Source organism: Carya illinoinensis, chromosome 8 (assembly GCF_018687715.1).
Source record: "Carya illinoinensis cultivar Pawnee chromosome 8, C.illinoinensisPawnee_v1, whole genome shotgun sequence".
Lineage (NCBI taxonomy): Eukaryota > Viridiplantae > Streptophyta > Magnoliopsida > Fagales > Juglandaceae > Carya > Carya illinoinensis.
In genome coordinates this window covers 6,288,119-6,313,660 of record NC_056759.1, presented here as the reverse complement: position 1 = coordinate 6,313,660, position 25,542 = coordinate 6,288,119, and the positions used below count along the sequence as shown (strand labels likewise).

The 25,542-nt window shown below is 36.2% G+C and overlaps 2 protein-coding genes across 2 annotated transcripts; both read left to right on the top strand.

The window, feature by feature from the left end:
- Positions 1-3,958: 3,958 nt before the first annotated feature.
- On the top strand, positions 3,959-7,612 carry LOC122318778. Its single transcript, XM_043136385.1, has 3 exons — positions 3,959-6,525; positions 6,638-6,725; positions 6,815-7,612. The coding sequence occupies exons 1-3, from the start codon at positions 3,959-3,961 to the stop codon at positions 7,610-7,612; spliced, it is 3,453 nt and encodes a 1,150-aa protein (XP_042992319.1).
- Positions 7,613-18,622: 11,010 nt separating this feature from the next.
- On the top strand, positions 18,623-25,514 carry LOC122318044 (probable rhamnogalacturonate lyase B). The gene is made up of 15 exons (XM_043135172.1): positions 18,623-19,067; positions 19,266-19,387; positions 19,548-19,607; positions 19,814-19,933; positions 20,032-20,151; positions 20,261-20,402; positions 20,596-20,766; positions 21,598-21,765; positions 22,478-22,584; positions 23,053-23,143; positions 23,491-23,632; positions 23,766-23,922; positions 24,032-24,148; positions 24,838-24,964; positions 25,084-25,514. The coding sequence occupies exons 1-15, from the start codon at positions 19,029-19,031 to the stop codon at positions 25,321-25,323; spliced, it is 1,923 nt and encodes a 640-aa protein (XP_042991106.1). The 5' UTR covers positions 18,623-19,028; the 3' UTR covers positions 25,324-25,514.
- The last annotated feature ends 28 nt before the right edge of the window (positions 25,515-25,542 follow it).

Sequence of the window (25,542 nt, the reverse complement as noted above, 5' to 3'; positions counted from 1 at the left end):
AATCTACTGTTCATATGGATCATGTATTAATCTTCTGGGCTCTGCGTTTGAGCCAGTCACGATTCCTTGGACTAATAATATCTCCCAAAACATCCACCATCCCAAAGGTGAATGAATGCCGAAGAATCCAACTCCTTCCTCGGCAGAGCAAGCCTGTAAACCAAAATTTTTCCAATATATATGAACAAGCATGTCACTTAATTTAATAAGAGAAATTATATTTACAGTCGTAGTTATGCAAGCGGCGTGCAGTTGCTTTGAAAAAAATGAATTAATATGGGACCCACATGAAAAAACTAACTTTTTAATCGTGGACCCCACTTTTTTTCAAAACGATTGCGCGGTATTTGCAATTCCACGACTATATATAGTATTGCTAATTTAATAAATAGAATACAAAGATCACAAGCATAGCAAAACTGCAATCAGCCTAATTAATTTCTAGTTACAAGTTCTGCGCAGGTCCTTTATAAAAAGGAGGGTTCCACTAAAAAATAATATATATACACTACAACAAAACTAACCTTTACCAACTATTTTTTGTTCGATATAAAAGAAATTGACGCAAGTAGTCGTTTTTTACAACGACCCAAAAGTCGCTGCAGACACTTTATTCCCAAACCAACCGAGTTGTTTAAGATGCATGTTGCGTCGGAATATTGTTTTTCTTATGACGACTTTGTGCGTTGCTGATTAACACAAGCTTTGCCAGCTAGGGATTTTCGTCGGGTTATAGCATAAGAGCGCCAAGCAAGAAAAAGTGGTTATTTTCCCCAACTTTGGACGCGCGAGGACCCTCTGCACTTCCACCCCTTTCCCCAACAGACTCCGGCCACAGCAGTTGCATGCAAGCAAATCCGTTCCCAGTAACCTCGCACGGCGCCAACTCCGTCGTCCTTGCAACCGCCCCATTTTCCGAGTCCCAAACATTTGGCCTTCACTCGCGGCAACCCTAGTGGTCAGACGATCTTCTCTCCGATCGAAATCTCCACAATCGGTGCCCTCCATTTCCACCTTCCCGTACAAATTGAAGCTGCGTCCCTCCATTTCGAGAAATTTCTAAGATTTTGGGCAGAATAGCTAATCAAACCGAGGCTCCAGGTAATCTATTGTTGCCTTTGCATTTTTCTTCCCCCCCTTAATGAGTTTGTTGCATAACGCCAGAGTTAGGGGATCCTTTTTTCTTGCTTGTACTTTGATCCCGATTTCCCAGAATTTTTAGTGCCGCTTGTTCCCCTGTTTTGCATTCATTGTTGTTGTTCTGTCTCTGCTGTTTGAGCTACGAGAATCAGAGTGTATTAGATTATTTTTTGCCGTAATGCACCACATGATGCATGCAAAGCTGGCACGCAACTCTAATAAATAAACGAGTCCAAAAGGTTTTCCAGTTTCCCCTCTAGAAAGAGCTCAATATTCATCTCCGGCCTCTTTTGAGTTCTTTTCAGATCATCGATCTCCCTAGCTCTGTCCTAGCTAGCAACCATGACTTTGAGACATTTATCTTTAACTATCTATATAATACAGCATATCATTGATATAATACAGCATATCACTGCATGTATAATACAGGGTTCTTGGGAATGCTTTTACTGATATATGTGGAAGTAGTACGTACCACACGTAATATATTCAATTAATAAGTAGTACGTACTTCGATGATCTATACTTTAATAAGCACTAGTCTAGCTAGCTTGTACGAGATCATACATATTGGTAAAAAGTGACATGATTTTTCTAATAGATACTCAAAAATTTACGTTGTCATGTCCCGGGCCACTTTATGATCATGATCATACGCTTCATGTACACTCCTGCATGCACATGCATCGAAAGCCAATATTATGTCTTTCCTAGCTAAATATTACTATAAAATATTTTAAGTTCTTTTTATATAAAATACTTGAGCACTATATATATATATATATATAAACCTATGGCTATATATGAAACAATATATATAATTCAAGTATATAATATATATATATATATGTTACTTGAGATTTTTCTCTGCATGAAGAATTTGATCTAGTGCCTAGCTAATTGGGAGCCATATATAAATTATGACTAGTCTCGATCGGTTTCGCAGCTGATCATTGCATTCAAGTATTTAAAGCACATGTCCACCATGAATTTCAGTTGTTAATATATATAGTTTGAAACTTGAGGTACTTAAATTTCTAAGGTTGATTAAGGTCAGTCGATAATCAAAACATGATATTCTATATATACCCTATATATATATATATAGGCAGTATGTAGTACTGACCGAATATTTTTTCAATGACCTACTTATAATTAATTGCAGTATGCGTATACGTTTAATTTAATTAAGAATAAATCCAATTAATTTGACCAAATCGGCCTGTAGGTGCAGAGACTACTGATTAAATTGACCAAAACTTTTGCAATATAAGTGAAGATCATTGAAACACATGCTTCTAGCCAAGCTACCTGGGAGAATTGTTTGATCAATGAACATGACCTTCACTGCATATTGATCAAAAAGTTTTGGCTACCATGGGGAAGTTAAACAACTAAATTGTTCATTAAATCCAAGTCCTGTGGCCACTTTATTGCAGCTTGTGGGCTTCCATAATACTGCTTATATTTATTACTTCAGTTAATTAGGTTGGGAATGCCAGTATAATGAATGTCGAAATCCATACCATTAGAGGGTTGTGCAAATTTACTGCACAATGTCCTTTTGCTTTAGAAGCTTCAAGCAAAAAAAAGCACTAAGAAATAATTATTTTTGCCCTACTGTGATCATTCCTTTTTAAGTGTTTTCTTAAAGATTATATGCAAGGGGCATGTTCATTAAGTAGGCCCCAACACGAAATTATTTGGAAACCATTGTAAAATTGAGAGAATGAGAGCACAAAATATATCTTTATGTGCTTAAAGTATAACATAAAAAAACTCACACTGCATGTATAAGGAATATCAGTTTTTTAGCATCTATTCATTTGTAATCCATGCTAAATTTAACTTAGACAGATTCACATATTGTCTTAGGTTTTTTAATGTATAGCATTGTCATAGTTTCTTCAATGATATTGCGATCCTTCATCCATGATCAAGAGAAAACCTGTATTTATAGTTCTTAATATTTTCTAACTTTGTGTTGATGAAGAGTTCAATACAATTCTGATATTCCTTATGCAATAGGTGTAATACCAAAAACCTTAGCCTTACTAGCTTTCAAAATACTGAAAGTCATTGGACAGGTAATATACGTTACAGTATTGAAACTGTATCACTTACTCCAGTTGAAAACTAAATGGGAGACTCATCATGAATATAAAATACACTCTTTTGACTCTTTCTTTGTGAAAATTAACTAAAAATTTGTAGTATTGTCACTCCTTACTGTCGATATTACGGTTCAACCATTAATATTTTCTGTTTTCTTCTTTTATTCTTTGCCCATTTCTTCTAGCTACGATACATGCATGATCCCGATTTTGTTGGCACAAGTTAGTTTGCATGATCTAATCGTTTATTGGAAGATATTTCAGGTTCATCAATCGTGATCAATCCTTACCTTATAATATGACGTCCATAGCATGATCAAATATATTATGTGGTAAGTCTGCTGTGAATTGTTCCATCAGCTGTTTACATGCTGTAATGATTTATCTATTTATTTATAAATATGCCATGTTTCCAACAGTTCAATGTTGTTTAATTATTATGTGAATCAGAATTATATTTAGCATATTTGTTTATTGATAAATGCTTAGAAACACATGGCTGATGGTTTTTACTTTGCAATTACAATTACATGAATGCATGCTTCATTATGACATGATTGGTAACTACCTAGCACACTTGTACAATATATTATTTGCCTTTAATTTTTCAGTCATTTGGTACTCATTGCATGGTGTGATTCTTCTCCCTATAGAGTGCGTTGAAATCTTTAGATAAACTAATTATGTCGTATAACCCGTTTTAGATGGATAGGAGTTGGATGAACTTGCCCGATAGACTTCGAAGTCCTGCATATGCCGAAGGGGTGAACCACTTCCTCACAGTAGCACGAAGCCATGCTATGGGAAGTGACCGAATCCGGTGTCCTTGTCGGCTATGCTCTAATAATTTATTCTTGCCTTTCAGAGAGGTGGAGACTCACCTGTTCATTAAAGGGTTCAACCCTACTTACACCCAATGGATATTTCATGGGGAGGAGGAAACTCGCCCTTTGATTGATGTCAATTCCAATCCCGATCTCACTGATGAGGATGAATACATCGATGACATGGACCATATGTTAGATGACGTATGGGCAGGGACATTCCATAATGTCCCTCAAGGTAGCCAAGGCGACGCTATTCCAACAACTTCACACCCCTCCGTACCAGAAACTTCATGTAAACCTTCTTTTGATCAGCTACTAGAGGATGCCCGACGTCCACTTTTTACGGGGTGTACAAAATTTAGCAAACTCTCATTCGTTGTCAAGTTGCTACACATCAAAACCCTTGGTGGTTGGTCAATTAAGTCATTTGACCAGTTGCTTAACTTGTTGCGGGCTGCCTTTCCTGATGCTGCATGCCCATCGTCATATGAAGAAGCACGGTCATTGGAGAGAGGGTTGGGGTTCAAGTACCAAAAAATTCACGCATGCCCAAACGACTGTATATTATTCTGGAAAGAAAATGCTGATAAGAATGAATGTCCCGTTTGTAAGGCTTCAAGGTGGATGTCAACTACACATGGGACACGAGTTATTCCTCAAAAGGTGTTGCGTCATTTCCCGTTGGTTCCAAGACTGCAGCGGTTATATATGTCTACAAAGATATCCACTGATATGCGATGGCATAAAGACCAACGAGTCACAACTGATACCATTATGAGGCATCCAGCAGACTCTGAGTCTTGGAAGACATTTGATAAAGACCATAGTTGGTTTGCTGGGGACGCTCGCAATGTGAGGCTCGGTTTGGCCAGTGACGGTTTCAACCCCTTCAACAATTTAGCAAAACCGTATAGCATTTGGCCAGTTATCCTCGTGCCGTATAACTTGCCTCCTTGGTCATGCATGAAAGACCAATTCTTCATGACATCCCTACTTATTCCTGGTCCTAAATCACCAGGTAATGACATTGACGTTTACTTGCAGCCATTGGTTGATGAATTGGTTGAACTTTGGGAGCATGGGGTGCCTACATATGATGCCTCCACTAAAGGGACGTTTACGTTGCATGCTGCTTTGATGTGGACAATTAATGATTTCCCTGCCTACGGTAATCTCTCTGGGTGGTCAACTAAAGGAAAATTGGCATGTCCTTCTTGTAATGCCAATACAGAATCAAATTGGTTGAAGTTTGGGAGGAAACAATGTTATATGGGACACCGTCGATTCTTACCGCCAGACCACATATGGAGATCGAAGAAAGGGTTGTTTAATGGTAAAGAAGATCACCGTATTCCACCAAGGGTGTTATCTGGATCAGACATTGTCAGTCAACTACATATGGTTGGGGATGTGCAATTTGGTAAATCCCGTAGAAAGAGAAAACGCACTTCGGAAGAGTTGAATTGGACAAAGATTAGCATATTCTTCAAGTTACCTTATTGGTCAACTCTTTTGATTCGGCACAATTTGGATGTTATGCATATTGAAAAGAACATTTGTGATAACATCTTTGGTACTTTATTGAACATTCCTGGCAAAACCAAAGATAACATCAATGCACGACGTGACCTGGAGATTTTGGGTATGCGGAAGGAATTACATTTGAGGCATGCAGGTGAGAAGTTTACGCTGCCACCTGCAATGTACACACTCCACGGAGATGAAAGAAATAAATTTTGTGAATGGTTGGCGGAGGTTAAGTTCCCTGATGGGTTTGCTTCCAATATTGCCCGTTGTGTTTCCGTACGTGATTGCAAAATATTAGGGTTTAAAAGCCATGATTGTCATGTTTTCTTGCAACGCCTACTTCCTATCGCAGTTGGGGGGTTCTTACGACCTGACATTGCCTTGGCTTTGACTGAGCTCAGCAGTTTCTTCAAAAAGTTGTGTTCCCGAACTTTTGATATAACTCACCTATCCCAGCTTCAAAGTGATATTGTCATCATCCTATGTAAGTTGGAGATGATATTCCCTCCATCCTTTTTTGACGTAATGATCCACCTAGCTATTCATTTACCCCGTGAGGCTATACTTGGGGGTCCAGTACAATATAGATGGATGTATCCATTTGAGAGGTTTCTCGGCAAATTCAAGCGGTATGTCAAGAATAAAGCACGACCAGAAGGTTCAATAGCTGAAGCATATATTCACCTTGAATGCCTAACTTTTTGCTCAATGTACCTTCAAGACGTTGAGACGAAGTTCACTCGAGTTGATCGCAACATTGATGGCGGAGGAGAGGACACCATAGATGGTTTCTCAATTTTCAATCAACATGTTCGTCCATTGGGCGTAGCATCTAATGTGAAATTAGATGATAAACTCCTTAGCTCAGCTCGATGGTACATTCTTAACAACTACGTAGAGATTCAACCCTACATAGAGTATGCATCCTTCATATATTTCAAACAGTTATGTTTTCCAATCACAGATTTGGGTAATTTTGTGTTATGTCCCCATGGTTTTTACATACATGGCCTTGGGTTTTGTGTGCAGTGAGCACTACGAGAAGTGTAAGTTGCATACGCCAAATTCTTGTGATCGCATGCACAAGAATGAGTTTCCAACTTGGTTCAAGAAACGTGTAAGTCCAAAATCCATTAAATACTTAGATATTTCCCCCACTAATACCGAACTCCTAACATGCTGAGGCGGTTCACCTTATCCTGGCAGGTTCAAGACCAACGTATAGTCAACCCGCAAGATGTTTCCGCAGATCTATATGCATTAGCTTGCGGTCCTGACCTTTGGGTTGCAACATATTCTGCTTGCATTATAAATGGGAAAAGGTTCCATTCAAAACAACGTGAACCATGGCGACGGACACAAAATTCTGGTGTTGTTGTAAAGGGGGAAAATTTGCCTAATAATCTAGACTTCTATGGTGTTATAAATGAAGTCCTGGAGTTACGCTATATGGGAGGGCGTCACGTTTACTTGTTCAGTTGTGATTGGTTTGACGTTAGTGATCAAAGACGGGGGGTCCGAGTGGACGTCCATATGACTAGTGTCAACATGTCACGCACTTGGTATAAAGACGAGCCATTTGTGTTGGCATGCCAAGCTTCCCAATGTTATTATGTAAAAGATTTACGGTTGAAAGGGAATTGGTATGTTGTTCAGAAGTTCACAAATAGGAATGTTTACGACATTCCACCAATACCGAGGGCATTAGATGATAAGGATGTCGAATCAAGTGACGATGATGCCTATCAAGATGATGTTCCATCATATGAGTATGCTCCTATGCATTGTGATGATGATCCAGTCATAACTCCACTAAGTAGGACTGATATAGAACCTATAAGTATTGATGCCCCAGAAGCTATGCATTTGGGCCGTGACGATCAGAATACCAGAGATCTCATCAACAATGAGGCCTTTGCTTACGCTTCAGAAGATGGTTATGGCGATGGGGAATATTCAGACAAGGAATATTTCTCGACAGATGAAGAGTCAATGTCGAATTAGACCACTAAATGTGCTTTGTATATAAGGTAAACGAATTCATATTATTTGACTACTGGACTTCAATGGCCATAACCTTTACTACTAATATGTCATCATCCTACTTATTAGTGATAGCTATTCTATGATAAATGCATTATCCTGTACTGTGCGATTTATTGATGGCTGTAGTGTAATGAAAATATTCTTGTGCAGGGCGCTTTAATATCTACTTGGGGCAACTTGGGTAGTAAGTGGCCAAATGGCCGTTATTTATTGCTTGCTTGTGTTGCTGGAGTCTTTGTGTTGATTCTAGCCAAACATCATAACACATGTACTAACCATGGTTATGGATGTGTGCTGTTACTGCAGGTGATAAAATGAACTAAGCTGTAACACGACAGCCTGCTGTTGTAGCTAAATGTTAGCTGGTCAAAGTCGACTACTAAGTCTATGCTATAGTGCATGTGATGTACTATTAATAAACTAACCATGTGCAACTTGAATGAGATGCGTCTGAAGAGTAAAAATCGTATTTTTTACTGCATCCATAATTATGTCCAAAATTAAGAATGCATGAAGTTATAAGTAGAGAGAAAATGTGGACATTGTGTAGCAACCATTAGTAATGTGGAGATGCAGTAGGAGCATGGAGAAAATGCAAACTGAAGCTCATTTTTATAACTTATTGCTTGGTATCTTAATATTAGAATAAAATGCAGTCCATATAGACAACATGCACAATTACAATTGCTCATATTAATGATACTTCTAGTGCCATACACATAACTGAACTGCATGAGTATTTTACATGGGCAGTGCATTACAATTGAGTTATCCCAATAGAGCTAGCCTGGGTATTCACCGTCGATATATTGGAAGATTTTCTTGATAAATTAACTTGTAATGAGATGATCACTTAATGCATGGTATAAATATAGTGGAACTTGCCCGTTATTTTTAGCTCCATATAAGGACCAGAATCGAGTTGACAGAGTCTGTGGGTGAAATCTTGTCCAATAAACTAAAAGAATCCAAAGCAAGAATAAACTAATTCGTTGAAATGGCTGTGTTGCACTTTCCAATTGGCAGATGACCATAGACAATTGGAAAGTGAGGTAAGTAATATAGATATAATTACTATATTGTATGCAAGGGGAGACAAGCATAGATTAAAATAATTGGACTCATTTGGGCCAATATAAGGGAGTTCTTAAATAATTACTAAAATGTGCTTCAATTGACGAAAGTTGGTGATAAGGAAAAACCTGCTGATTCAAAGGTAACATATGGATAACAGGCACCCAGACAGAGAAGCTGCACTAAAGGTTTTGGTTAATTGATATATCCAAATTGCAAGCTTTCTTCCCAGTATTAGATATGCATAATATATTATGGTGTCAGTTGTGGGCAGTATTATAAAACTGTAAACTTTAAAATTCAGATCAACACTAAGAATTAATTAATGCTACTGCAAATTAATACATGATGTATTATAACACAATACATCAGAATCAAGAGACGTTTCTAAGTAAATAATTTGATTTACTTAAAGGCTAATTTCAGGTAAATGGTAACTTAAATTATTTAGTGTAAACTTAATAAAAACCTGATGTGAAAACAGGTGGATTTAATATCAGTGGGGTGGGGGGAAAGTTTTGGCGCTGGATTTTATTGGGCGGGAGACTGTTTACTGAAAGTTGGAAAAGCAGTAAATTTGGAAGTTGCCCCATTTAAACTATTGCATATCAGCTGAATGAAGTACACGGTTGGTGCTGATCATACATATTTCGAAGCTGAAGAACTTGCCACTCTAGTTTTCTCAGTTGAATTCAGCTACTGCTCTTGGCTTCCATATTTCTGAGGAAAGTTTGGGCCTTCTTGCTGCAAAACTGCCAACACCCACTTGGTAAGAGGTGCTAAATTTCAAACTTGCTGTTAAAAGGTTCAAGGTAAGTGAGGAAGGTATTTCTTGTTCTGTGTATTCATTTATAGCTTTTCTTGAAGACACAAAGGCTGGTTTGTTCTTCTATAGGCATGCTTCTATCCTTTCATTTTCTGGACAACATGAATAAATGTTGTTCATGATTTCCTTACTGGTTTCCCGTTGTATTTCTTCTTTTTCTTGTTCTTTACGATTCATGCTGGAAGTTTCTAATGGGAGGGAAGTTGGAGATTGAGAGGGTTGTCGTGATTTCTGTTGGGTGGGCTGATTTGACAGTGTGTATATGATGTGGACACTATATATATTCTTCAGAGTTATGTGGTATAACTCTATAGAGAGTTCTCCATTACATGGAGAGTGAAATGCTTGAGTACATAGTCCAACATCTTGTCCAAAAAAAATGGTGATATAAAAGGTTAAGCTTAACCAAACCTGTTACGATCCAGGTGAGGCATGGCTTGGAAGAATGCAATGCACGGTCATTTAACAACACTTTTGTTCCTATTCTTACCCTTGGTACTAGCATAAAAGGCCAGGCTTTGAACTCCATACATATTAACATATTTTTTGATTAAATCATAGTCAAGTATGCTTACTAGTGAATTGAAATGCTGATAATTGAAGTATTATAATATCTTGATCCATATCAGAAGCTAGTGTTGATGCCTGAATCATATTGGGCAGGTCATGCTGCATGCCCAGTAACCATCCGATCACTTCAAGAAGACAGATTCATTTTGGCAACCCTTGGATTACCTACCAGGTAAGTTGCTACCTAACCAACAGCAGCATTGGTCCAGTACAAAATATTCAAGGAGGTAATCTACTTTCCTTATGTTAGGTTGAGATTATTCAGCTGCATGGTAAGTGAGGAAGTGCAGATGTAGGACCATATATTGCATGCCTAACTTCAAACTTTGAAATAACATGCTGTAAATTTGCCTATAGAGGGAAGCTATTAAGACTATAAGGCCAACTTGATAATAGTAACTTATTCTGCTGCATAGGTTGATATGGGTTATTACGGAATAAATGAGCTAACATAAACAGCCGTAAGTTGTTACTTGAGTTGTCTTAAGAAATAGTATTAAGACAGGGAAGCACTGGTTAGGACTTCTTGTAAATGGAACTTAAGAATCTAAACTCTATTGATATTGCTCTACTATTATACCTGTAGGTTGATTGCAAGCTGCATGGTGTTGCTTTGGCAATGTTTGACAGAATTTGACCTGGAATTAATTTATATTTATTGCATGATCTATTTTGATACATGAACTGACTCAATCACCTAAAGGGGGAGGTTCAGTAATATAACCCTTTAGGCTTGTAGGAGATTTACTTCATTGATTGACAATCAATGATTTTCAGATCAAGTTGGATAAGTAGATGGAACAAAGTGGGAGAGCAAGGGGTAGAGGAGTTCGACAATTTAAAAGACGAGGTAGACCTTTTTCAAGAGGCCGACCACGGCCTCCACTTATTTGCCGATGGAGTCAGCAAGAGGGTCAAGGCGAGAGCTCTGATGAGTCAACACAGCCACAATTACATGAAAGAATTCATGCAAACGACAACCCAATACCAACAGCGGACACTAATAGAGGGTGTATTTCGAGATGGAGTCAGCTAGAGGATCAAGACGAGAGATTTGATGACTCAACACAACCACCCTCCAAAGAAGGAAATACTGTCAATGCTGATCCAATATCGACTCATGACACTAATAGGGACAATATATGGCGATGGAGTCAGCGAGAGGGTCAAGGCGAGAGCTATGATGAGTCAACACAGCCACCATCCGTATTCAGAAATACTGTCAATGGCAATCCAATACCAACAGTGGACACTAATAGAGACCCTATTTGGCGATGGATAATGCGAGAGGTTAATGGGGAAATGCATGATGAGTCAACACAGCCACCCTCCATAGAAAGATATCCTGTCTACGCCAATCCAATACCGACAGCAGACACTAATAGAGACAATATTTGGCGATGGAGTCAGCGAGAGGGTCAAGGAGAGGACTATGATGAGTCAACACAGCCACCGATACATGAAATTAATAACCCCAGAACCAATCCGATAACAGGAGCCATTTCTACTAGAGACAATATTGGTAAGGCATTAGTTGTGTTATTCATGTACCTTTAGAATCAAGTGACCTGCAATACAATATATTACAGCCTGCTGTTTTGGGTAATTTTATATTGTTGTCAGTAAATAATTGCTGCATTATTTTCACATTTTAATGACAGAGGACGAAGCTGCAGTTCCCGTAACAAATGTTGGACAACAGAAACGTGGACGTGGGCCCGCTAAGTGTACCGAGTTCGATAAATTAAGGAGGCACGGGAAAATACCTTTGAGAATAAATGATGGGGAGACAGCACCTTGCTGTGAGAATGCCTCATTCTTTACAACACGAGTAACGTGGATTTTAAAACATCATGCGGACATGAGCTTTGCAAGATGGACGGACGTACCCAAGTCCGTTAAGGATGAGTTGATTGACAGGGTCAGGGTAAGACAATATACACAGCTGTAGGTGCCTTGGTATAAGGAAGGCCACTTAACTATGGGTTAGATGACCATAGTTTATTTTTTGTGTAGGGTGACTTTGAATTAGATTGGGAACTTAAGAACCATCGGTTGGCAGTTTGGAAGCAGCTGCGTAAGAGATTTAACGCATTCCACCATGAGCTTCACAAGAAGTATTTGGCATATGCGAGCCATGAGGAGGCATTGGCTGGTGGGACAAGCTTGGTCGAGCCCTTGGTATGGGTTAAGCTATGTGGCCGATGGGGAAGTGATCACTTCAAGGTATGTTAAAGCTGTTGCTTATTGGGCTACCATTTTGTATATACAATATAGAAAAGTCTTGACAAAGGTCCATATAGTTGGCAGAAAAATAACCTGTTTACTTGCATGATGGCAGAAAATCTCAAACATAAATAAGGAGAATCGTATGAAGCTGAAGATTAATCACACTGCAGGGCGGAAATCGTTTGTGAGGATCCTAGAGGAAAAGGTATAGGGCTTGGGTTGGTTTGCTTCTAATTTATTCAAGCTGATTATGGTAATCTTAAGCTGCAAATCACAATTTCATGTGGAAAATTTTTAAACACACAGCCTTCTGTTACGATCAGTGATTGGAGGTAGTAATTGTAAGTTGCTGCAGTAATTGTAAACCAACAGATTTTTGCATGTTAAAAAATTCTGTTTTAAAATCTAACTGGATTATGTGGTCAAAGATTTGCCATACTTATGTGCAATTTCCAGAGACAGCCATATAATGATGAGATTAGATTTATCAGAAATAGGACAAATGTGAGATTAGCATATTTGTGTATTACGGTGGCATGCAAAAATATAAGGCCATATACAAGCTAGGTTAGGGGTTATGTACCTCCAGGTATGCGCAATGTGGGGGGGAGAGATCAAAGGGGTTGTTGTCAGATGCATGTACGGTGATAAAATAAAGCACTGTTTTCCACAAGAGTTGATGCTATGTCTATATTAGCTGTGCAACCAGTTATGGTATTGTTATGAATTTTCATGGACAAATGGTTGCAGGTGATAGTTAAAAACATGATCGAAGACGTTAGACTTGCCACTAGATTATTAACTTGCAATGGATATATGCATTACATTTGAATCATAGGGTAAGACAAAGTGTTGTAAAATTGATGAAAAATCCAAAGCACATCTAGTCAATGGGAAAATGATATTGTAACTGTGGCTGTACACTAATTTATTCACTGCAGAATTTGTTATGTACTATATGTCTTAAGGCCTTTATTCCTTATGGTTGTTGAACCATGTAACAAAATTGGATGTTTTATTAACAAATAGCGATCCGAAGGAGCAAACTTAGTGGACTTCTACAAAGCAGTCCGTTGGTCAAAGAAGAATGATAGATTTGTCACAGATGCCAGTGAAGATATTTATGTAAGCCATCTCAAATCTTTCATGCCAGATAGACTAAAAGGCATAGTTAAAATAATGGTGAAAATCTGTACCATGGTTTCATAACAGAAACATGATGAGTAACTGATTTTACACTATGTGCAGAAGGAGATGGCTGGAAAGATGGATGACTTAGCCCCTGAGAATCGTACTGATGAGGCAGCTAAGGCTGTCTTTAGGGAGGTACTTGGGCATAGGCCAGGATATGCACGAGGCCTCGGAGAGATGGTGATACCAGAGTCTACAAGAGAAAAGGACATGTTACAAGCTAAAGAGTATGCCCTGTTAGTGGAAAAACATAAGAAAGATGCAGAGGACTACAAGAGTCAACTAGACCGTGTAAGGGAAGAAATGCGAGTGGTTGTGGAGCGTCAAACTGAAACTGATGCTCTGTTGAGGAGTTTCATGGCTTCATTTCAGTCGCGCGAGGGAGATACACTTTGGGGGAGGCAGTGACCCCTGAGCTGCATGAAAACACCTTTTAGCAATTTTTTGACAGATTTTGGGTGCATTTTTTGTGGGTCATTTGTGTGCATGCCTACTGCATGCTTTTTGGGAAAGGAGGAGAGGGTGGCTGGGGGAATACATATAAATATATAACTATATATATGTAGCAAACTGCTGTCTATCTATGCCTTGGGTTCGAACTGGAGTATATTTTTGGAAGCCAAAATGCAGTGGGATGGCTGGGGGAGGTTCAAATATTTCTCTAGCTGGCCATATATGACATGGTTAATGAACAGAGCAGATGTCAGTTTTAAGCTAGTAAGTTAGGATATTAGGGGAGAAGTTCAATGGGTTACATACTCAAAGCTGAATTAGTAAAAAATTCAAAATGTAAGTATATATATTTTTCACAGGAACTCGTGAATTCACCCAATCACACTCTCTCTATTATTACACTCACATTGACAGGGATGTTGGTATGCAGGTACAACATAGAGGGCAGTGATGGAATTGGTTGCCTTTGGGCTGTGGCAACTGGACAGCAATATGGGGGGACGACATCTCCAGCAAATCCCAAAATGAAATGTTCAAGTGTTTTGAAAATGGTTGCAGATGTCTGGAAATATGTTACATCACTGCCCTGAAAGGTGGGGAAAATTACAAAAGTTAATGTTTCTGTTGGGATGACTGTGTTGTAGTGATGATTATGAGTTGGTTTGTTGATTCATGCTATTGAAAAAGTTTCATCAATATATTATGATAAATAAAGAGAGCATAGGATACTCATAAAAAAAAATAGAGGGAGCATAGGTTTTAGATGTGCTTTGATGGGCCTGTGTACAGAATTTTTCTCAAATTTGGAAAAACTTTGGCTGTCATTTTGGTTATGCATTGTAGTTTAAGAAAAAGTTGAGAATGCCAAAGAGATCAACATGTTATATTAATTTAGTCATAACCATGCCATTCCCGTTTAGCAATCCTTTATTGCATTCATATATGCTTAGTGCAATAGTGTAGAAGACTGATGCATGTTGGCTTCTACAGATATGGGGCAGCACTTGAATCATCGACAAATTTTAATACCAAATGAATATACGGGGTGGTCTACACAGATTAGAGATAGAGGTTGGAGGAAGTAATGGGATTATTACTTCAAAAAGTGATAGCAAAATGGCCCTAAACTATGGTGTTCATTCATTTTCTCATCTTGTAGGTTGAAACTGAGTGGTTTATAGTATATGATACCCTTATAAATGATTTGAATTATAAGGCTACTAAAGATCATAAAGACCTCAGATTTCTAGCAACTTATGACTGTAAGTAATAGTTGGATGAGTATTGTCTATTCATGTAAAGGTGTTAAGTTAAAAGGAACACAACATACACCATAGATGCCAATAGAGGAACATTTGTATCATAGCTGGGTTTAGTGAGATCTTGGAATGACAGCTAATTAGGTTGGGGTTTATTATTGCAGTGGCTGGATAGGAAGTCGAAATCCAGGTAATATATTCAGGGTTTGACAAGAAGTTTATTGTGATTTCATGACCAACTTCAGTAACTAGAAATAGGACACTTAATTAGGTTGATATATAATGCTCAGATTTGATCATTATACAAATAATTGATCTCGAGAGAACTTACACTGGGTTAATTGACATTGCTAGTATTATAAGGGGATCATAATAGCGACGTATAACTGCTGTAGTTATATATGGGAAGTGAGTGACAGAAGCGACTGCAACTAGGCAAGTACATGAATATGTAAGCAATCATGTTAATTATGTCGAAAAAGTGATTTTTGCATACCATTAACAATTAAGTTAACTATATCTTTACACTGCATTTATACCTCCATTGATGTTAAATGGGTTATGGAATGCAGGTGGTTGGAGGTAATGTGAAATAATTACAGTATTAATGGGCGGCCAGCTAGGGAATTTTTGCGGTACTGCTATATATGACCAACTTAAGCAGTTCTTACCACTCCACCCAATGATGTGTAGGGCTATGCTGCAGTGCTCCATGACAGTTCAGAGGGCATGGACCAGAAGGTTAATTGAGTACCATTCAATTACAATATATCTATTGTAAGAAATCAGTCTCTCCTCTCTTTCTATGTGTGAATTATCCGAATGCACCAGTGTATATAAATGGATTTGTGAAAGTGTTTAAATACATGTGGTACTTTGTGGGGATTGGACTAGTTAGTAGGGGCTGGGCAGTTGGAAGGAAGTAAGAAAAATGTTCTGGAAACACAGGCCATTTATGTATTCCACCAAAATGGCACTTTATTTAGAGTTTGATGATCAATGAAGCTGTGGATTTTGGATGGCAATATTTTGTTTGGGTTGCAAGATGTGTTGAATTGAGAAAGTTCATTAGTTTCTTCAATTGCTCAATTGTTATGCAAGGGGTTACAGATTTCATATATGACACTAGACAATTCAAGAAATTCCAGTTTTTAGACTATTTATTGCATGAGCTACAAGACCCACATAGCAATTTCATAGTGAATGACTTAACAGGGGGGTTTAGGTGGTCTATTGTAGCAATTAGCATGGAATCTATATATCTGCTTGTTTATTAATGAAAAAAAACAGATGAATAAATATAATTATATATATATGGATATATAAAATTATATATATATATATGGATATATAAAATATATAAGATTGTTGTGATCTTCATTTGACTAAGCACTTTTTCCAGTAACAGTTATTGACTTCTATTGGCAATGATAAATTTGGTAACCTGTGAATTCTCTCAACCCTTATGGAGAACACACATTTCAGATTTTTATTTTATATTTATGATAATATTGGTATATATATATGATCTACTTAGTATGTTACCAAATTAATGACTAATATTATCTTGTAAAATGCTCTACTGACAATATTATGATCTATGCATTAATTAAAGTAGCAGCTTACAAAAGCGTGTAAATGCCTGTTAATATGCAATATTGTAGTCTGTGGGGAGAAATGTAGTACACAAAAATAGGGGCAAAACAACGTCCAATAGTTTTAAAATATGGTTTCCGTCGTATTCACGTATCTTGTAAAATAAATCGATGCAACAAAAACTAATACCTGCTGGAAAATCCTCTAATATCCAGTCAAATAAATTGATTGCAACAGCTGGGACGAAAAAGATCTTTTAAGTAGGACAGCGGCAATATATGGACGCTAGCTGGGTAATAGACAGGGGGGCAAAATAGCCAACTTGATGCGTCAGAGCTCTTTCCGTTGAGAAGGAAGGCATGGCAGCGATTTTCCAAAGACGCAAACTGCTGGGTTCTGCCGGCGACTTAAGAACAATATCCCGTTAGTTTTCAACTTTGTTGAGAAAGGACAGCATCAGCGAAAAACAGAGTATTTGTGGTGGATGGGCTGCCGACGTAACGTTAGAAGTTACAGCGATTTAAATTTCAGTCGAGGATGCACCCCATAAATTGCAGCGGCATCGTAGCGGTACTGCGACGTTGTAAATCGACCCAAACACTTAGCTGCAACGATTACAATCGGAAATCTCCACAGCAGTTGCATCGGCTTTTCTCTGTTTTTCCCATCAGTAAAAAACGATGGAAAACATCTGCTTTGCCAACGATTCACAACATTAGCTGAGTTCCAGCAGTTGCAACGATTATATGGCGTCCAACATGCGACGAAGCCACGATTGTTGGTACAGTCCATCAGCTGCGAAATATGGGGTGATTTCCGAAGGATTCAAGAGCTGCAACAGGACGTATCCTTTGTAGTGATATTTTTTTTTTACTTTTTCAAAATACAGTCCACTTTCTTACAGAGACGTCTGCGCGAGGTTTATCTATTTAAAATTTATACAAACCGTTTATATTTCTCAATAAATAATGCTAGGTACAATTTATAAATAAACAAGCTCAGTAAATTCTCTTTATAAAATGGTGGCCGGATCTGCTAAAAAATAATATATTTTTTATATTTTTTCAAGACAGCATCTACTTTTTTATAAAGATCCATGTACGAAATTGATCTTTATAGAAATCATTTATTAAATCTTACATGATTATGTCACTTCGTTTCGATATGGTGCTACGCTTTATTAATAGCTTAAAAGTGAGCACGCTTATCATGACTTGGCACCTTCTCTAGCTCTCTCTCTTTCGACCCGTTACCAGACTTGAGATTACATACGTACCTAACGACCATGCATGGTGCATGGCCCGCGCCCCAATATCATCATATATTATATATTGCATCCCGTGATCAACAAATATATATATATGCATCTATATCTATATGTAGCAGTTTCAATTAGTGATCACGAGCAATATTTAATTTACAAGTCTAACCAGCTCTATAAAAAATAAAAAAAAAATAAAAAAAGCCACAAATATTCGTTATTTATTTTTTTAAAAATAGTTAAGGAGGTGATTATTAATTAGTGAATTTATATTTTTTTATTTTTTCCTTAATTGTTAATGATATTTAAAAATATTTTTAAAAAATAAAAAAATTTGATTTGTACTGGTGTACACACTTACACATTCGACAGTAACCTAGCTAGCATTGTCTTGTGTATTTATAATTAGAATCTCATCATGATCGCACGCTACGCATGATTTTCAGTACATTAGCTTTTTTAGACAAGGCTAGCGACTCCTGCACGTCTATGACGTCAGTGGCAACCGAGTAAAGAAATCAAGAAAGAAAATGTTAAAGAATGAATATCTTCCTCTAAAGTTCAAGCAAACCCTACCCAATTATCCCCCAGTACGTAAGCTAGCTAGTTACCTAGCTAGCTAGCTTTAAATTTCAAATATTTCCAGACTGAGGAGGGCGCAATATATATATCATCATCGATCATGATCATCGATGCACGGAATACTAGAGATTTTCTCCTGATCAACACATGATTCCATCTTTTTTTGCAAAAACTGCCAGCTTCATAATATTATTAGCTCCTTGAAAGATCGAGTTCAATCCTAGCCTTCTTGATTCGGATCAAGCTGCATCCCAAAATTCAGAACTTGATCTTTTGTTCTGCGAAAAGAAGGAAAATAGACCGCCGAGATAGACAACCAAGGGCTTCATCCCCATGCCTGCGGGGGTGCAATTGCATATTAAGGACAGCCTTGTAAGTCATGTATATATATAGATGGTAAATAAGTTCCCATTTTATGCACAATTAAGGACTTCTAAACTCATTTTGCTCCTCAACTTCCCAACCAATCTGCATATATGCATGCTAACTTATAAGTAATTAATATTACATTTTAATTATAAGTTTAGGTAATGATCATCATCAGACTCTTCACTCTTGCATGTTGTACAGGTGACGATGGATAACGGTATACTCCAAGTAACATTATCAAATCCAGATGGAATTGTGACTGGGATTAAATATAATGGCATCGACAATTTGCTTGAAGTTCTCGACGAGGAGGTCAATAGAGGGTACGTAATCTCGTTATTAAAATTGCTCTCTAAATTTTTCTGTTTTGGGTCTTCTTTTGTTTTTCTTCCTTCTTTTAAGGAAAAGGAGGGGTTGTTAATCGTGCTTTACAAATATAGCTACATATGATATGTTACATATTTTGGATGAAATATTATGTAGGTACTGGGACCTTGTCTGGAGTGAAACCGGAAGTACAGGAACAACGGGTACATTCGATGTGTATGTACCTGCAACGATGAAAAAAGCCTTTATTTTTTTTCCAGAAATATGCACCACCTTGCCTTTTTTTTTTTTTCTGTCATCAATTTGTCCTATGGGTATTATTTCTTCATGTATGCAGATAAATGCAGTTGAAGTACTCCAATTAATTATTCTTTTCTCGTTAACTGGTCATCAAGAAATGATATTACCATATATGTATGCAGGATCAAAGGAACAAGTTTTAGGGTTGTAGTAGAAAAGAAAGAACAAGTAGAGATCTCATTCAAAAGGTTATGGGATCCCTCGCTTCAGGGAAAGTTCGTCCCCTTAAATATAGACAAAAGGTACGTACTACATGCATGCATGCCATGACCGATATGCCACGGCTAGCATGCAATTAATTAAAGGTATACATGCATGCATGATGTTTGCTCATCTGCAGGTTTATAATGCTACGTAATTCCCCGGGCTTCTATACCTACGCCATCTACGATCACTTAAAGGAATGGCCTCCTTTCAACCTCCCACAGACCAGGATTGTCTTCAAACTCAGAAAAGACAAGTGCGTACACATGTAATTAACATGAATTAATTAATTAATTATATGTTGAACCTCATGATCGATGCTCATCGATATATATTGGTTTCTTAAAATATGTAATTATATATAGGTTTCACTACATGGCAATAGCGGACAACAGACAAAGATTCATGCCTCTTCCGGACGATCGGTTACCAGAAAGAGGTGAACCTCTGGCTACACCAGAAGCAGTCTTGCTCGTTGATCCTGTGGAGCCGGAGTTCAAGGGAGAGGTACACATGATGAATTCTTTTAAGGACTAATTATGATTTGTACAAGTCTAGATAGACAATTCTCGCAGTTTCTTTGCAACTAGTAATACAATTTTTTTTCTTTAAATTGAGAGACAAAAATTATTGAAATTGCTTAATTATTAGGTTATAGTGTATAGGAATAATTTGTTGAATATATATATTATGGTTTTAGGTGGATGACAAGTACCAGTATTCATGTGAGAACAAAGATCTTAAGGTCCATGGATGGATCTGCACCGACCCGCCCGTGGGATTCTGGCAAATCACACCTAGTAGTGAGTTTCGATCGGGTGGACCCATCAAACAGAACTTGACTTCCCATGTGGGGCCCTTCAACCTTGCTGTAAGTAATATTAATTTGTTGCATATATATTTCATGTTCAAAAAGCTTAATATTTGTCGAGAGCTGAAAGGTCAATGATGGCATACTGATTCTTCAAATAAAAAAACTGTATTTGAAATCTCCCGCTCTCTTGTATTAAAAAAAAATGGCTTAATTTTGAGAGTAGTCACGTGGAAGAATTTTTTTATTCATCATCTTCATACTACATTATATGCTGTGCTTTTTTTTTTTCATTTTTTTTTATTTTACTCTTTATAAACTGATTGAATTTTTCTATTCATTATCCATACACCACATATTTAATAAGAAAAAAATTAAAAAATTAAAAAATTATGTGGTGTGTGGTATGAAGATGACGAGTAGAGTTTTCCACTTGGAGTACTAATGTGTGTGCAAATATATATATATGAGAAATTTTGTTAATACTATGTTGTCTCAATTATATCTTTCATTTTGTCCTATTGACATGTGATTTATTTTAAAAAAAAAATTAAAAATACAATCATAAAAAGATTAATAGAGGAAATTTAGAGTTTCAATCTTCATATTTTCGCTATTTTATTTTAAATATTTTTTTTTAATTGTTTAATAAATCACATGCCCATGTCAATAAGATAAAGTGAACAGTATAACTGGGACAGTATAGTAGCAATATTTGTATATATGCAACCTTAGTTAAAACTAATTGCACAAAAATACTCATAATTTAAGACATAGTTTATGTAAAAGATTGTGAAAATGACTGTATCATGTGTATTATTTTTCAATTGTTGTGAATGTGATTTTGCTATAATTAATGTTAAACCTAGCTAATAAAGATGGTTACAACAGATGTTTCTCAGTGCTCATTATGGAGGAGAGGATCTTGTGCTCAAACTGAAGCCCAACGAGCCATGGAAGAAAGTTTTTGGCCCCATCTTCATGTACCTTAATTCTAAGTCGAGAGATGATCATGCAAGTCATGACCCATTTTCCCTTTGGGAAGATGCTAAAAAACGAGTGAGTAATTCATAACATAGGATATATAGAGATTGTTATTATATATGATAGCAATACAAAAAGAAATTGTAAATGTCAATCAAAATAAAAGAAGTTATCAACCTAGAGATCATACACAATGTTATGAATTTAAAAATATATATATATTTTTTGCCTTTTATAGTTTTTTTAAGCCAACATGTTAATTTTTAAGAAAAATAATGTATATTTTGAGTTTTAGCAAGAACTCTATTACATATAGTTTTACATTTGTGGAAAAAGAAAAACTGTGTTATCATGATCCTAATCCGCCTCTGCCAACATATATAACCTTAGGGCAAGTTTGGGGAGAGATACAAAATTTTCATCTGATTTCATTTGATCTTATCTAATCTTATTTCCAGATTAACATAATTTAAATACAAAATTTTCAAACTAATTATTATAACTTTTTTAAACTTTTAAATAAAAAATAATTTCAACTTTTTCAAATCTCGAAACAAAAATAATATTATAAAACTATATTCTTACAATATTAAAAATTTAGAATATTTTTTATTTAACTTTTTCTCTTGTATTTTTCAAAACTCAAAAAATACTCAACTCAAATTATCTCACTATTATTTATAAACTATCTTATTACTCATAAAATTCTCATCTCATTTTACCCTCTAAACATTTTCTAGTTAACAGCACTAATTAATTTAAAGTGAAATCATTTTATTTTGATCAGATGAAGATTGAAGTTGAAAGCTGGCCCTACCATTTTCCAGCTTCCGAGGATTTTCCATCATCTGATCAAAGGGGCAGGGTCAGTGGTAGATTGCATATTCGAGACAGGTATATATGTTCCTTAATCGCCTTCAACTCATGTCAATATTAATGATTGTGTCGAGTCCTGGCGGCCGCGATTATATCATAATAATTACACAATTATATTGTTTTCGGACTCATGATCTATATATTTCCAATAATCTCGGTTAGTAAAATCAAAAGAGATCATCGTCATGTTAATGATTAATATTTTTTCAGAAATTTTAAACAATCACTCAAAATTGGTATTCAAGATATAAAATAATTAATAACATATTTATAAAAATACTTTCATATAAAAAAAGTTTGTCTATAATTACTATTTTTTATTTAATTTTAAAAAAGTTTAAAATTAAATTCTTTTACAAAATAAATATCTATCAAAATTTGTAAATATAAGTTTTTTTTATATTCACATAGAATGATTGAAAAAAAAAAAAAACACACCTTAGAAAGGACCAAAGATTAATGTAGTTGGGTGCATGCTTTGCGCAGGCATGCAAGTGACGAGTGCATTCCCGCAAACTTGGCTTACGTTGGCTTGGCACCACCTGGAGAGCTTGGATCCTGGCAAACAGAATGCAAGGTATTTAATTTAATTCATCGTATTAATGTAATCATTATTACTATGTATATATAACAACGGATATTATAACATCATTTATTTTGTGAAAAAGGTTGTTCTTTATTTAAGATTTGTCTTCTTCAAGTTTTAAGACATTATAAATGTATTATACCAATTGGTATTATTAAAGATATATAATAAAATTTAGTGAAATGATTTGTACAGTCTTTGAAGAAAGTAGACAAATTTACTCGCACATAGCAATTCATTTTTAAATGGAGGGCTCAATTTTTATTCAAATGGAGTAGTACTTGTATGTGTTAGTATTGTATCTAACATTATTTTAAAAAATGACTATGTCCCACTAGGGTTACCAATTTTGGACCGTGGCAGATGCACGTGGCCATTTCTCTATTAATCACATACGAAGTGGCGATTACAATCTTTATGCATGGATTCCTGGAATTATTGGTGACTATAGGCGTGATGTTGTCATTACCATAACTGAAGGTCCGATTCTTATTTTTGGAAAACTTTTCTAATTACAAATTTGTTTAATTATTTAGCAAGAGTATTTGTATAAAATAAATAAATAAATGTGAGATATAAATATATATATATATATATATATATATATGTACAGGTTGTGATATTAACTTGGGAGACCTAATATTTAAGCCACCAAGAGATGGTCCTACAATGTGGGAAATAGGGATTCCAAATTGCTCTGCTGCTGAATTCTACATCCCCGATCCTAATCCAAAGTATATCAATAAGCTTTATGTGAATCATCCCGACAGGTATATTATATATATACAGCTATTTTTCGTTTTCTTATATATACTTGTCTTTCATTTTAGAAAAAATATATATTATTTTTCATACTAAAATATTTCATCATTTTTACAGGTTTAGACAATATGGATTGTGGGAAAGATATGCAGATCTATATCCAAATGGAGATTTGGTTTACAGAGTGGGCGTTAATGATTATAGAAAAGACTGGTTTTTTGCTCAGGTTACCAGGTACGAACAGTTCTTCACATGTATACACTGGTGGTGGGCAGCGAGGCCCCGCATCTCGCACTCCTCCCCACCCCACCTTATATATATTATATATAAAAAAATAAATATTTATATATATAAATATATATATATATTTATATTTTTACAAATTATGTATATATAAATAAGTATATTACAATTTGTTAGACTTATTCACAAAATATGCACTAGAAAATTTAAAAACTATATAGTTTAAAAACTACTATACTACAACTTAAACAAAATATGCACTAGCAAATTTAAAAATATCATAATTTTTAAATTATAGTCATATTTACAAATTTAAATTTACAATTTAGATCTAAAAATATATTTTTAATCACTTTTGGACCTAGAAATAACTTTTAAACTTAGTAAAATGTAATCCACATTTTAAATGAACATGAGGCGAGGCGGAATGAAAATTCTGCCTCGCACCCCGCCCCCGGGATGTGGGGGAGGGTGTGAAAACCCCACCCCCCGCACGTATGGTCGGGTAATATACACTACAGGCTAAATTTGATTAAAGCGGTGTAAGGTCTCATACTTATCCATTTTTTTTAATGTGAATTGATCTCATACTTATCTATTTTTTTAAAAAGGAGTGTGCGACACTTACACACTTTAGAACTGCAAATTATCATTTGTCAATTTTTGTTGGAGTATGTTAGGAAAGTAGATGATGACACATATCAAGGAACCACATGGCAAATCAAGTTCCAACTTCACCGAGTAGATACAATTGGAGTCTATAAACTGCGATTAGCACTTGCAACAGTGAATGACTCTGAATTACAGGTTTGGACCTTAAGCAGCGTTAATCATGATGAGCATATACATGCATAATTGATTGATTTATTCATTAAATAATCCAATATGTTATGCCTTAATTTTATTTTCCATTTCCCTTGAAAAAGGTTCGGGTAAACGATCCTCCTGAAGCAAATCCTCCCACGTTTACAACTGGAGTAATTGGGCATGACAACACAATTGCCAGGCATGGAATCCATGGACTGTATAGGCTGTACAACGTTGAAGTACCAGGAGCTTTGCTCCTGATTGGGGACAATACCATTTTCCTTACACAAACATCGGTCACCGGCCCTCTTCAAGGGATTATGTATGACTACATTCGTTTTGAAGGCCCACCTTCCTAGCTAGCTATTCATGATCTTAAATAGTATTAGTATTCCAACAAGTTAAAGAACCTGGATTTGTATCAGTCGTTTATTGGCGTGTACGTTATATGGATGCACATCTTTAATATTCGAGTGAGTGCTTTATAGTATGAAGTATCACATTAAACTACGTCAGTTTGTAAATTTATTTATAAAAATTAGAAAAATCTAGTTGCAGATACAACCGTATATGATTGG

Bases quoted from the DNA above. Each gene is read 5' to 3' on its own strand.
- LOC122318778 (XM_043136385.1), top strand. From the start codon at position 3,959: ATGGATAGGAGTTGGATGAACTTGCCCGATAGACTTCGAAGTCCTGCA. The intron at 6,526-6,637 runs GTATGCATCCTT...TTTTGTGTGCAG, and splicing joins GAGATTCAACCCTACATAGA to TGAGCACTACGAGAAGTGTA. The intron at 6,726-6,814 runs GTAAGTCCAAAA...TTATCCTGGCAG, and splicing joins CAACTTGGTTCAAGAAACGT to GTTCAAGACCAACGTATAGT.
- LOC122318044 (XM_043135172.1), top strand. From the start codon at position 19,029: ATGCCTGCGGGGGTGCAATTGCATATTAAGGACAGCCTT. The intron at 19,934-20,031 runs GTACGTACTACA...GCTCATCTGCAG, and splicing joins CCCTTAAATATAGACAAAAG to GTTTATAATGCTACGTAATT. The intron at 21,766-22,477 runs GTGAGTAATTCA...TATTTTGATCAG, and splicing joins GGGAAGATGCTAAAAAACGA to ATGAAGATTGAAGTTGAAAG.